Source organism: Crassostrea angulata, chromosome 2, assembly GCF_025612915.1.
Source record: "Crassostrea angulata isolate pt1a10 chromosome 2, ASM2561291v2, whole genome shotgun sequence".
Lineage (NCBI taxonomy): Eukaryota > Metazoa > Mollusca > Bivalvia > Ostreida > Ostreidae > Magallana > Magallana angulata.
In genome coordinates this window covers 41,652,824-41,668,033 of record NC_069112.1, presented here as the reverse complement: position 1 = coordinate 41,668,033, position 15,210 = coordinate 41,652,824, and the positions used below count along the sequence as shown (strand labels likewise).

Genomic DNA, 15,210 nt, shown 5'->3' with positions numbered 1-15,210 from the left:
GTTGTTATTTACCCGTGTCTGAAAAACTATCAAAATTGATGTAGATTTCACATTATTTATTGTATACAGAGCGGGTCCCATAGAGTAGGTATATACAGACTATAATTCTTTATTTTGTTTGTACAAGTATTTAACATACTCTTATTCATATAGAATTTCTAATGTTCAACCAAAATTTCAGCGTCAATCGTAGAATTATAAGCAAGAAACATAGCTCACAGTTCGCCTAGGTTTGAGTCATATTTTGTTCACATGAGTTTATTACATTCAGCTTAAGATTTTTAACTTGGTATTTTCTATTCAGCATTTAAAATGGAAAAAAAGAATGGCCTAAAATTTTCAGTTCGTTTATTCACTCAAGACCAGTTCACTGATATTTGAGGTTCAAAATCAGTTTAATATACAAATGCACACAAACACAGTCAAAAGATCACATGTAAAGTAGTAATAATGAAGAAAAAAGGTTAAGTTTACAATACAATAAGTTGTTAAAGTTGGTTTCTGGAAGAACAGACTTTCAAAATGTTCTTAATAAATATTGACAATTGTTTTACTTTTTTAATCTTAAGTTTTTAAGATCTGTGTACAAACATAGAATTGTGAGCAAATCTCTGTATCCTGCTTATAATTTGAAGCTTTACACTCAAATATGGTTAGTAAATAGAAATTGTAAAAAATTAAACACAATTAAAGAATATGCACTATAACAAAAAAAGAACACAATTTATTTTTTCGAAATGAATCATATATATACATTTATATACCTACATATTTCCGATAGCGATATCAAACTCTATTTAAACTGAATAAATTCGAGAAAATGCCGAGCATCTCAACAAAACCTATTGCAATAATCGACCATTACGCAAAAGATAATGCCGAATTACCGATAGAATGAATTGTATTTCAGTACTTTTTTGATACATCAGATGTTGCTAAATGTGTGCAGGTAAACAGTTAACTGTTTGATTTACCGAAGTCTCTGTTTGATTTGATACGTAATAATCACGGAATACAGACGATAGTTCCCAGGTTACAAAGCATAAATAATGAAAACGAAACGAAAATCAGAACAAGCTAACACCAACGTCATGTGTGGAAACTGTCAACGCATTGAAATATTTAGCTTCAATTTACTTCACAAAATCGGCACCAATATATTTTGCATGTTTCAAAACTTTCCCTTAATACGCGAACTGTTGCACAACAAGCAAATTCATCATAGTCAGATCGACCCTTTTCCGTATAGTGTCATGGCTGCTTTGTACAAAGAACCTCGTTTTAAAAGTATGGAATACGAGTCTTGGTAAATTGGGTATGCAAACCCGGGCCGTGGCAAAATAAAAGCCGGGGCAGATCGGCAATCGTCAATTCCAAATACGCAATATTTTGCAGCAATATTTACAGCGAATACAAATATACTGGTCCATCAAATATCCTGAAATTTTAATGAGATTGACAGATTAATAGCTACCAATCTTTTGTTTTGCCCAGGCCAAGTCTTGTCTACCCATTTTACCGGATGCCGAACCCGAAGCTATTAACCTGATTGAAACACGCCTTTCCTTTATTATTATTTTCGTAATGACTCAGATTTGAAACAGAATTAGACCTTAATTTTTGCAATTTATATTGTCCTTCCCATAATGATAATTTATGCTAAACACCGTTAAAATGGAATCAGTAGTTCTTGAGAAGAAGATTTTTAAAAATGCACCCCCTTTTTCTACAGTTTCAAGGTTTTCTCCGCTTTGAATACAGATCGGACTTTTATTTCTGCAATTTATATTCGCCCTCCCATAAGGATGTTTAGTGCCAAATTTGGTTGAAATTGGATAAGCGGTTTTAGAGAAGAAGTTCAAAATGTAAAAAGTTTACAGACGGACAGACAGACAGACGGACGGACAGACGGACGACGGACATAAAGTGATCAGAATAGCTCACTTGAGCTTTCAGCTCAGGTGAGCTTAAAACAAGATTTTGATTTAAAAAATATTGCAAAACGTACCGTAATGCATTTTACAGGATCGCAATATATTCATATCAGAAAATCCTTTTCCAATATACCCAGTCCTAAAAATAGTTGTATTTGAATTCGCAACTGATGGTAAAATCGAATATAAAAGTTACGATAGTTTAAAGTATTGTCAACTGACTATTCTTTAACAAGTTAACAGTAAGATTTACTGCAAGTTCATTATTAATATATAATAAATCACGGCTTAGCACTCTGATGCATAGGGAAACACTTTACACTTAATACCAGTAATGAAATTTCTAAAAAAAGAAATAACTGAAGATGTTTCAGAGTAAATAAAAGTAGTTTATACTTTTTCGCCTAGCCCCTTTTAATCAAATTTATCTTAACTTTATACATATAGTGAGTTAACGTATTTTTGAGTTCTCAACTTTCACAATAATAATGAATGATGTGTAACATATAATGGTTAGGCGTTACTGTTATGCAGATTTATATACTTTTATTTCGTTGTCTCAAATTACATTAATTAATGCATGTGTCATTCTAAAAACAGTCATCATGCCAGTTTACGGAAGCTTGAAATTTTTTTTTTAAAGTTTGCCTATACATTATTATTTTTATTAAAATAATTTTTTTTTAAATTTTATATTTCCTTTTGACGACTAGAAGTCAATGATATAAAACTCTTAGATTTCGATTAAGCGTTCATACATTTCTGCTGACATTACTCATGACAGCTTGTGTATGAGTTACATATTTTTTAATGTTTGCTCAGAATCATATTGTTTGTGCGTATTTTTTGAAATAAAAGATGTCTACAGTGTTATGGTATTTGATCTTCGAACATCATCATTTTTTTTCATTTGGATATAAAAAAGTGTATATGGAATAGTAGATTTAGGAGCTGCATTAGCAAAAATAAAAATTCAAATACGATCTCGTTACGAGTAACGAGGAGGTCTTCCGTTCAATTTTTCAAACGATACCATTAAAATATCAATGAAATTTCAGAATTTCCACTCACATTTCACATACAGCACATTAAAGATTTAATGTTTTAAACCCCTAAAAATTCCTAATTACGTCATCAATGGGTATGGCTATGAGTTTTACAAACTGATATTGTTACGATCAACAACTTTGCTTCTATAATGCATTACAAAATCTTTATTGTTTTTAAGTTATTTGTAATAGAGTTTACGAGTGTCTTGGCCCCTTATTTAGGGGTCAGCCCCTTTTTCTTGATTTCCTTGAAAAGGTCTTAAGAATACTAACATTTATTGTTCTTACACCCATCTAAAATTGTTGATCATTTTGAGACACAAATGATTGAATATTTTAGGTGCCAGCCCTATAGATCCTTAATGGGGACAGAAATTCGTGTTTTGATATGTGGAATCGATTTAAATAATTAATTCAAACATTTTCTCATCTATGATATCTAACAAGATATGTCTCCTTTTCTAGATATATTGCGTCAAAGTTTAAGTATTTTGGCCCCTAAAAATCCCTTATTACGTAATAAATGGGCGTGGCAATATTTTTTTCTAATAGATATTGGTACGATCAACAACTTTGCTTCTATAATGCATTACAAAATCTTTATCGTTTTTAAGGTATTTGTAATAGAGTTTAAGAGTGCTCTGGCCCTTGATTTAAGGGGTCAGCCCCTTTTTCTTTATTTCTTTGAAAAGGTCTTAAGAATACTGACAATTTTTGTTCTTACACCTATTTAAAATTGTTGATCATTTTTGAGATACAAATGTTTGAATATTTTAGGGGCCAGCCCTCTAGATCCTTAATGGGGACAGAAATTCGTGTTTTGATAAGTGGAATCGATTTAAATCATTATTTCAAACATTTTCACTTCTATGATGTCTAACAAAATATTTCTACTTCTCTAGTTATATTGCGTCAAAGTTTAAGTATTTTGGCCCCTAAAAATCCCTAATTACGTAATAAATGGGCGTGGTAATAATTGTTTCTAATAGATATTGGTACAATCAACAACTTTGCTTCTATAAAGCATTACAAAATCTTTATCGTTTTTAAGTTATTCGTAATAGAGTTTAAGAGTGCCCTGGCCCCTAATTTTAGGGGCCAGCCCCTTTTTCTTGATTTCTTTGAAAAGGTCTTAAGAATACTAACAATTTTTGTTCTTACACCTATTTAAAATTGTTGATCATTTTTGAGATACAAATGCTTGAATATTTTAGGGGCCAGCCCTCTAGATCCTTAATGGGGACAGAAATTCGTGTTTTGATAAGTGGAATCAATTTAAATCAATAATTCAAACATTTTATCTTCTATGATGTCTAACAAAATATTTCTACTTCTCTAGTTATATTGCGCCAAAGTTAAAGTACTCTGGCCCCTAAAAATCCCTAGTTACGTAATAAATGGGCGTGGTAATAATTTTTTCTAATAGATATTGGTACGATCAACAACTTTGCTTCTATAATACATTACAAAATCTTTCTCCTTTTTAAGTTATTTGTAATAGAGTTTACGAGTGTTTTGGCCCCTAAATAGAAGGGCCAGCCCCTTTTTCTTGATTTTGTTGGTAAGAACTTTTGATTCTCTACCTCTTTTGTTATATATATCTTAACAAAATATCAACTGATAAAAAGATATAAATCAAAACGTGTGAAAATTTTGAATGAAAATTCGTACCCAATTTTCCTGCCCAGGCGAGCTCCAAGAAATGGCGCAACAGGCATTAAAAAACTACATGCTGCACAACTCCAAACTATCGTCTACCTTTCCTGAAAATTTGATATTCTCTTATGGTTTCAGAGTTTATAGCTGCACACAATGGGTCGTCAAAAATTACAAAATGGCCGACAATTCGGTACCGGAAGTGACTACGAACAAATTAAGAAAAATGTATTAAGTTTAGATCACGCCCTAACATCTCTGAAAAAATGGTTGAAATCGCGTGCACAAAATTTGGAAAAAAATAATAATAATAATAAATAATAATAATAAGAAACAGTACGAAAACAATAAGGTCTTCCGTTGGAAACGGAAGACCTTAAAAAGGAGTACATGATAGAATAGGATAAACACACGATAGAACAGTATTCATGCACGTTACGATATCATATTACACGACACGAAAGGATAAATAATGTTCAAAATTAACATAGAATATTGTTAAAAGATCTTCAGGATTAATCAAGTGATTGTAAAATTTGATACAGAATACGTACGAATCAAGATATACTCGGAATTTCTTGTTATTAACAATTGCCACGTTGCTATACCTCGCTGCATCATTGATAGAATAGATAAAATGAGGAGTGGAATTTATTTACAAAGATTATGTGTTTAAATGATCAATACCTTATCTGTATTGTTAGCATTGTTTCCATTACCATAACCCCAGCTGGTCGCCGCAAACATTTTAGTCCGAGATATCAAATTACATGGAACATCTATAGAACCAGTATCAATCAATGGCAATGTTGTGGATGTTGTGGTTGAAGCGTGAATGTTATATAAATCTAGTTTGTTTGGTCGGGAAGGATTTAAAGATGTTATATGTGTACGTATGACCGTCCGACATTGATTACAACTTCAAGGTCTTGATGACTTTTAGCGTATCTTATCTAATATAGCTGCAAAAAGATGTTCATGTTGCAAATCAGAAAAACAAACACTATTAAGATCGAAATAATGTAAGATACCTGCCATATAAAAATCACTATTACATCAATAATTAATTTTATAATGTAATAGAAACATGCTGTGAGTGCACATTGTAATTAATTTTATTTTTGTTTTGTTTTTTTATTATAATTTTTTTAGAGGGCGGGGTTATTGTCAACGGGTAGTGGTTGTTTCTCATAAATATACATCTACATCATGCATTGGTTAATGACCGTTGCAAGACACTCATTGAACCATGCAGTGGAAACTGGCAAATCAAGTTACATGTTTCTCCTAAATATCAGCCAAATAGTCTTTATATTTATATTTCTTTCAGTGTGTCCCTCAGGATCTTATGGTGCTGCATGCAATCTTAAGTGTGGAAACTGTCTTGACGTAAAGCGGTGTGACCATGTTACCGGGACATGTTTAACTGGATGTAGTGCTGGTTATATGGGGAATTTGTGTAACACACGTACGTAGATATGCCACCAGATTTTTCAACATAAACATGTACATGAACGTATACATGGGCATACGATTAAAGACATTGATATTAACACATTGTGTGGTTTCTTGAAAAAATATAATTTAAGAACTTTAAGAAAAGTACAGAGAATTTGTTTCTTTTTAAAATTCAGCCTGTCCTTTTGGGTTCTTTGGGCGAAACTGTTCGGAGATATGCAAGGACACCTGTCAAGGATGTAATAATGTCAATGGTTTGTGTGACTTCGGATGTATCCCTGGTTGGACGGGTGACCTCTGCAATAAAGGTATGGGTAATTTTTAGCAGTGGAAACAGTTCAATAAGGAAACGTATTATTAAACATCAACATTAATAATAATTCTTTGTTTTATTCGTAGTATATTCGCATGCCATGAAGCATGATCATTTTATTAATATCAACATGTAATTAAGAAAAAAACGTAGACCAACATTCAAGACATACAGATATATTGATACCGATATATTTGTTCTTTATTATTATTATTATTATTATTATTATTATTATTATTATTATTATTATTATTATTATTATGATATTTCGTGAATTCCATTTTTTAAGTTTCCATATTCATCTTTTTTTATAATTATGAAATGAGTTTTCTAGTTTCTTTTTCCATTGACGACTAGAACCAAATGCTATTAAAATATTAGATTTTGTTTTGAGCATACTGATTTTCGAGTACATTCATTTCAGCTGATATTTCTCATGGCAGCTTTTCTACCGGTTTTAATTTCTTAAAAAAAAAAATGAGTGTAAAGAATACAACTGAGTGTGCCTTTTTTGTGGTGCTTTTTCTAAGTTTTATTTTTTGATCTTGTTTCTTTCAAATGTCTTCTATATTGCATGTATGTTTTTTAATCTACAAATTTCATCAGCTTTTTGTATTTCAAAAAAGATATAAGAATAGAAATTAGGTGATGTATAAACAAAACATAAAGATACATAATAGAGAAAGATAGACCCGTGGGGATATATGATAACTTACATTGTGTGAACTTCTAATTGTATCATTTTGTTTGAAGAACCATCTGATTTCATTATTTTCACATGCTTTTTAAAGCCCTAAGGATAGCTCAGCGCGTTTTGTCGTTATACTTTATCTTCCGGTGCATCGAATAACTGTTGCCTATGCAGAAATACACATCTTCTTAAATGACAAGGAAACCAGTTCAATGGGTTTACGTAAATAATTGCACATGCTTTTCTGAATTTAATGCACATGCTATTGTGAATCTAATGTGCGGGGCTTACATACATCAATGCAGGGGTTGCTACGCAGTGATGAAGAAAAACAATGCGTATACAGAAACTGAAATGTAAAACGAGTTAGCTATACGTATTTTAATTACATGATAAACAACTCTTTCAACATATGAATGTGTCCATGCTTTTGCTCTAATAATCGCAAATTTCCAGTTTAATGCCTGGTAGCATTTTGTTAATACCTGTACAAGTCTTTTAAAATGGAGGCGTATTTTGATTAATCATAAGACTTCCGATGCCTCAAGCATCAATAGAGACTGTTTAATTGCAATCTGGATTAAAAGTATGATTTAAGCAATGTTTATAAAACAAAGCATTTTCTCTGCAATTTTGTGTACTATTGAAATTTTTGCTAGGGTGAATATTTGACTTTATCATATATGATTAGTTATATCGGGTTTCTTGAATGAAAATTGAAACCAATTCCTGAAAAACAAACATAATAGTCAAAACAGAGTCCGGATCTTTTTTGCTATTGTTTGTCCCTGGACATTTTATTTTTTATCAACCTTGTTCTTTAGTATTGCAATATTCATTTTTGCGAGATTTCATGTTTCTATCAAATAGGAAAATATACTGTGTAAAAATTGTTTCTGAGGTAAGCTATTGGTCAAAGAAACTGTCTGAGCCAAGTCAACTAAACGCAAATTATGCGATGTCATCACATATTTTTCAACCGTTTCAGAGTGTGTAAAAGGATCGTATGGCACTCGCTGTAATGAAACATGTGGAAACTGCCGCGATGTAAACGAGTGTTTAAATTTCAATGGAACTTGTTTGACCGGATGTGATGCTGGTTTTGAAGGAAACTTATGTAGAACAAGTAAGCATGCAATGTCAGAAGTAAACGCTGAAGTTTCTGAACAAGATTTCTTAGTTTGAATCACACGATCTGGTAAATGATAAATGCATTTGCTTGTTTTAACTTACGTATGATATTTCATATGCATGTATATTTCCATACGTTTATCATCAATATCTATAAAACAATTCTTTAATGAAATTAAAAAAGGGTGTGCCAGTGGTTTCTACGGCGTTGACTGCAAAGAAATTTGTGGAAACTGTCGTGATATTGACCAATGCGTTCATACAAACGGAACATGCTTAACTGGATGTGCTGACGGTTATCAGGGAGACTTGTGTAAAACACGTGAGTACAAGTACATGTATACATAAATCAATATGAAACCAAACAAGGTTAATAGATGATAAAGCGTATCATTAACGTAAACAAGTCGGTAAACTTTTAAATGAACAATTATAGGTATGAACAGTTACTCATTTTTTTTCCAACACCAGCTTGCCCACTTGGGTTTTTTGGAAAAGACTGTATTAAGAAATGCAAGGAAACATGTCTAGGGTGTATTAATGTCAATGGTTCGTGTGCTGCTGGGTGTCTGCCAGGCTGGGAAGGCAACTTTTGTGATAGAGGTATATTTTGTGTTTTTTCAAACTATTGATTTTATTTTTCGCCGTCTTCAATATTTGTTTCGCTTAAGCTTAATGCAATTATACATGTAGAACAAGTTCTTTTTTTTCCTAAGGTACATACTTTAAAATAAATAATACTAATTATTTAGTTTTTATATTGATTTCTTTTTCTTTTAGTCAATTATAGTTGAAACATTTTCATACACATTTTACACATACGTCACAATTCTGTATGCAAAATACATCTTCCATTCTCATACATAACTATTATTTTCTAAGCAATCTACACCACTCATTTCTATTCTATTACGCTTTTGAAAGACAAAGTATTCTTTTTTTAACATAGCAGTTAATACTTTTAACGATTTGCAGTCTATTTCTATGTATATAGTATATCTTACTTATGAGTGAATTTTAGGAAAAAAATATGATATTTTTAATGGCATATCTTATATACGCAATATTTCGTTCTAGCTTTCAAGTCGCAATTAACTTAATATGTGATGTATTTTTGGCAAAAATTGTTTTTTTCATGAATCGAGCATTAAACTTTAACGTGACAAGATGACCTTTTTTTTATAAAAAACTATTGTGTTATTGTGATGCATGTAGACTTAAGTATATTCATAAACTTTACATATACGGGATATTGACAAACTCATCATTTTATGACATCCTTAAAAAATGTCACGTCTTTGTGTTCTCAAAATTAGAATTGTTACACACTTAAAAGAGTGATCTGTTGTTAGGAGGGGTTTTGTGGGCTGATTGTTTTTTTCTTTGTTGCAATGCGTTTTGATTTCAATTGATTTTTTCTTGATCATAACAGATTATAACTTTACAAAAATATGCTTTAAAAACTAACTATCAATTCGTTATTTATGCAAATCGTTCAACGAATTTACAATTTTAAAAAAAAATCGCATAAACCAATTTTCTAAATGTTTAAACATTTTACTCATTTCAGAGTGTCATGCAGGATTTTATGGTGCTTCATGCAAAAAGACATGTGGAAACTGTCATGATTTATACCAATGTGACCGCACAAGTGGTACATGCTTAACTGGATGTTTGGCTGGTTATATGGGGAATATGTGTCAAACACGTGAGTACAAATGTAACCGTAAGCCCATCATGTATATCAATTTGTAAATAGACAAGTAAAAAAAAGGGTATACATAAATAGATCAAAAGTAATTAGTATGTAATTACTGACAAACAAATAGGTTTTTATTCGTTTTTCACAGGTTGCCAACCTGGATTTTTTGGACGAGACTGCTCTAAAAAATGCATTGACACATGCAATGGATGTAATGATGTTAATGGTCTGTGCGCCTATGGCTGTGTACCTGGCTGGATAGGATATTTCTGCAATAAAGGTATTGATCAGAATAATACATGCCATAGGACAAATTACTGATGCAGGTGCTAACTGCAATCACAATGGGACTCGAACAAAATCGAAACACTAATACATTGCTGCTATATTGAATGTTGACAAAACAATTTTATCATATTCTATATTTTATATCCTGCAACATATCCTGCTCTATCCACTCTCGCACTATATCCACTGTATAATTTTCGTGTTAGACAGATTTATATAATGTTGAAAATGATGCTGATTGAAATCATTATATTTTTTTTACGCATGTTTGTTTATATTGATGCTATCTAATCAGATTCTATTATCAATTGATAAATACTACGAGATCTAAATGTCAGCTCATTTAAAGGTGCGTATATACTAAAAAAGTGAATATTCAGGTATATATGCACAATTAAATGTCTTGACATTTAGATCTCGTAGTACAATGTATATGTTAATTAACGATAGAATATGATTAAATGACATCGCAATTTTATAGCATATCAGTTTCATTCGTTACAAATGTAGCATTAAATAACCTAGCAAAGCAAAACATCCTATAAAATTCAAGCACATTTTTGAGTGTCTATTCAAATTCAACAGTTTACTGAATGATCACTCCGCGGTGGTGTTAAGGAAGCATATGGAATCTGAATTAAATGGTATTCCGTGAAATCACAAATCTTAATTATAATGTACATATCCAAATATCTAAGCAATGAAACGTAGACCAAAAACAAATATGAAATACTGAAGACAATTTTTTTTCTTTCAGAAATTAGTTTGTATTACGTAGATTTACACATTTATGACGCCATGACTAAAAGTTGAACGTCGTGTGAATTTGATCGGAAAGCATTGTAAATTTATTCAAAATATAACTTATCTAAAACTCTTATTAAGTATTGTGGTATGAATTATTGAGAATAGAACATAACAATACTGGGAGAGATGTTAGTTTTATCAATCATTTGCGAAAATGTATGTAAATTTGCTTTTATTTCTCGGCAAGGCTTTCCTCTGTCGTTGTTTACGATATAAAAATCCGACTAGAACAGCACTACTCCGTATATATTGAACTTGAAGTTGTATACGTATCGTTAGTTTGATCAATGCTCAAATTGAAAAGTGCTGCTAGAATCCCATGTTTGTGTTGTTTTGATGCAACATACCCTTCTCCGTGCAAACTGTACAAAATTTGGGAAGGTTTAACGAGAGCTGGAGGAATAACTATTTAATTAAGAAGAACACACAATTCTAGCAGCGGTTTTTATTAAATTGAAATGTTTTGCCTTCACTTGGTTTGTTCATTTTATTTTGGATACCGCGGGGTAGTGTTGTTCTATCACATTTTATGTTAAGGAATATACGTAAGTTATTTATAGTTGTCACGTGATAATGCACCAATGTGGTAGTTATGTACCACCCGATTTTATTGTACTGCCGTCTAATTTATAGATAATACTAAGTTTTTGATTTGATTAAAAATTGTAATTTAATTTCAAGTTTTTTAATATAACTGTCAAAATAAGACGCTAAATTGCCCATATGCTTCCTTAACACCCCCGCGTCATCAGTTAAAATTCAGTTATAGTTTTTAGATATTGTCTTACACGTTTAAAATACCAAAGGTATAACGAGTTACTCTAGTTCAGACATTTTCCAATTTTATTGGGAAATTTCCTCATTTATAAGAACAGATAACATGTTTATGATAAATGAACATACTAGTAGATTTGGAAGAAAATATCTGCATCAAAACACATATTTTGTATCATTTACAACTTTGATAAACCTTCTTTTTTGGATATTTACAAAAAATAGTTATTTAATTTGCAGATTAATGTTGATTTGTTTTAAAGATTTACCTGGAAATGTTCAAAACTTCTGTAATCGAATGTGTGTTTGGTTAAATGTGGTTGCATATAATAGCATAGAGTGCCATTGGGCATTTAAGAAAGACGAACCAAATTCCATTTGCGCAGATATATCGCGTAGCTAAAGGTATGACAACTACGAACATCGAAATCTTAATATAACGATACAATCATTAAATTTGGATAGAAAATCTAATGAAGAATGTTTTAAAGAAGATTTTTTTCTCTCACAAGAACGCTTTTGCCTATCATGTTCAAATGAAAAAGAAAAGTAACACACACATTTCTATGAAATGGTCCGTAAGAAAAATTTAGTTCGATTCTTATGTTATATTTTTATATTATTATTTTTTTTTTAATTCATCTTAAGTATCTCTAACTCATATACAATTTTCATGAAAATCACTATTGTAAAAGTGAATTGGGTCCGTCGTCCTTAATTCAATTTATCATAACAGTTTCCATAGCATAACATGATGATCTCATAGCAACGCATAAACATCACATATCACATCATGACCATTGTGTGCATTACAGAACATTAACACCCAATATACTGTTAGTGCGACATCATGCATTGTACAAACAATTTTACCAGTTATATCTTTATATTCCTTTTTACCGTTTAAGAATGTGACAAAGGATCGTATGGTTTTGAATGTAATGAAACATGTGGACACTGTCGTGACGTAAAACAATGCTCCAATGTCAATGGCTCTTGCTTGACTGGATGTGATGCTGGTTATAAAGGGGACTTATGTAAATCACGTGAGTATACAAACACCAAGGTACAGAAGAAAGTAGCAACTTATTATTATCAAAATAATATCTTAATAAATCATACTGAACAAAAAATGAGGTAAAACAATTTTTGTTTATTATGCGATGCGATTACAAATGTAGTAGTAATAACATAAACATATTTACGTTTTAGTTGTGGCAAACATATATTTTAGTAGCGTAAGTCAGTACTTCCGTATTAATTGAACATGCTACATGTAAACTGAATGTGATAAAAGATTATCAAGGACAATTGTGTAACATACGTGAGTACAAAGAACATCTCTGAAAGTATGCATAGATAGATAGATAGATAGATAGATAGATAGATAGATAGATAGATAGATAGATAGATAAATAGATAGATAGATAGATAGATAGATAGATAGATAGATAGATAGATAGATAGATAGATAGATGATAGATAGATAGATAGATAGATAGATAGATAGATATATAGAGAGATTGTTTACACCGCATTGTTAATACTTATGTAAATTTCAAATTGTCAAAAAAAGGAAGAAGGTGCAAAGAAATCAAGGTAAGTCCAATAGAACGGAAATTTACATGATATTTATAGTGTTTGTTTTGGGTAATATACCTTTCTCAAGGTCACAAAAACAAAACAAAGTCAATCAACGTAAGTTGCACACCATTGGTTTTATCGTATTTGGATTATAACGACTTATACTGTGTGTTTTTTTTAATGTTAGATTTCAACAATTTATCAATACTACTTGTATTGCAGGGTTTAGTGATTTGACTCATTAATATTCCATTCAATCTTTGTGAATGTTCTTTATGAAAAATTACGAGGAAAAAAAACTGCTACTAATCACCGAAAGGTTTCTATGCTCTCTGCCCATGGTTAATATAGTTATCGAAACTTTACGCCCACAACATTTGATTTCTCTAGATTTTAATATACGAAAACGCCTGGTGTAATTCAAGTTGCTTTATTGAATTCAAAATTCGATTACTCTTATTTGTTAAATATATAAACATGAATCTATGACAAATAAAGTTATCTTCATAATAAAAAAAAAACTACATGTTTTCTGACTATCCGGACAATGGACAGTTAATGTTCCCCTCGATAGCAATTATTTTTCTCGACGTCGCCGGGTGTCATAGTTTCTGTTTTAGGGTAATATAAACTATATATCGTCCTCAAAGCAGGTAAGTACGTATATGATATACATGAATGTTTACAATCTCTAATCCGATCTTACTTAATGTCGCTGATACACGAATCAATTTAACTTACGGTATTTAATATTTTAATATTTTTTTTTTTGCAAACCGTACTGTATATTTCTTGTACAATTCAAAAATAAAAAAGGAGAAGAAAATCGATAATGGTGCATATAATGCGCAATGTAACAATTCACAACATATTAGCTGATACCATTGTACATGTAATGATGGCTGTTTTTTGAGATGTATGGTAAGTGATTTTTTTTTCTAAGCATGATCAAATAAAAGTGATACTTGGGAAGCAAAGGTATTATGTCTTGATGATTAAAAAGGATTATGAAGGATGCACGTAAACAAATACCATTCTGCGTACTGTACTGTCTACGACTGAAACGTATGTTGTCAAAAGTAACAAAACGAAATGAAAGTTGATATGTTTTGTATATAATGGAGAGTTGATTATCTATATAATGTGATATCAAGCGTGACTTGTTGATGTTTAAGGATGTCATTGTTTGACGTTGATATTATTTTGTTTTGACTTCAGTCTATATGTTTCACTTCCGATGGCTTCAATGATATGTCTCGATTTATATAAATAAAAAGCCCTTGTCAAACAAAACACATACTGGCACTGTACCAGTTATCGACTAAATTTTAACGTTTTCTTTTCGTAATTCCTTATTTCTCGATATTTTTGGATAAAACTTGACATACTTTAAAAAGTAAACTCCTTATTTATCAATCTGTTAGTTTATATCATTATTTAGAACCCAAAACATCTTTTTGTGCTTTTTAGCGCGCCCCGAATTTGCCGAGTTTTCACGATTTACTGTACCAGTTATCGGCTTCGTGATAATAACATAGTAAAATCCGTGTTCATGTCGATTTTAAACTCTGCTAAATGTAGTTTGAATTATGCCCCTTGTGGGGTCAGACGAAAGTAGTCGGGGTCATGATATTATAAACAAATCTCTAAAATTAGTCGTTTATTATCAGACGGTAATACACCAAATCGTAGACTATTCAAAGCATAATTATGCAATCAAGCGTTCAATTGCGCTACGAATCTGTCGGAAATTTGTGAATTCCTTTTGTTTATACATGTTAAATGTATTGATTTTAATTGTGAAATCAAAGAAGGGATATAAT

General features: G+C 31.1%; 1 protein-coding gene across 1 annotated transcript in view; it reads left to right on the top strand.

The window, feature by feature from the left end:
* Window positions 1–12,944, top strand: part of LOC128174344 (multiple epidermal growth factor-like domains protein 10) — a gene marked incomplete at its 5' end in the record, with an annotated part of 55,082 nt that extends 42,138 nt beyond the window's left edge. Inside the window, 8 exons of the mRNA XM_052839913.1 lie at window positions 5,970–6,107; window positions 6,274–6,405; window positions 8,090–8,227; window positions 8,417–8,554; window positions 8,704–8,835; window positions 9,803–9,940; window positions 10,083–10,214; window positions 12,712–12,944. Of these exons, the coding sequence (XP_052695873.1) occupies window positions 5,970–6,107; window positions 6,274–6,405; window positions 8,090–8,227; window positions 8,417–8,554; window positions 8,704–8,835; window positions 9,803–9,940; window positions 10,083–10,214; window positions 12,712–12,944 (1,181 nt within the window). The remainder of the gene's footprint in view (window positions 1–5,969; window positions 6,108–6,273; window positions 6,406–8,089; window positions 8,228–8,416; window positions 8,555–8,703; window positions 8,836–9,802; window positions 9,941–10,082; window positions 10,215–12,711) is intronic.
* Window positions 12,945–15,210: the final 2,266 nt, after the last annotated feature.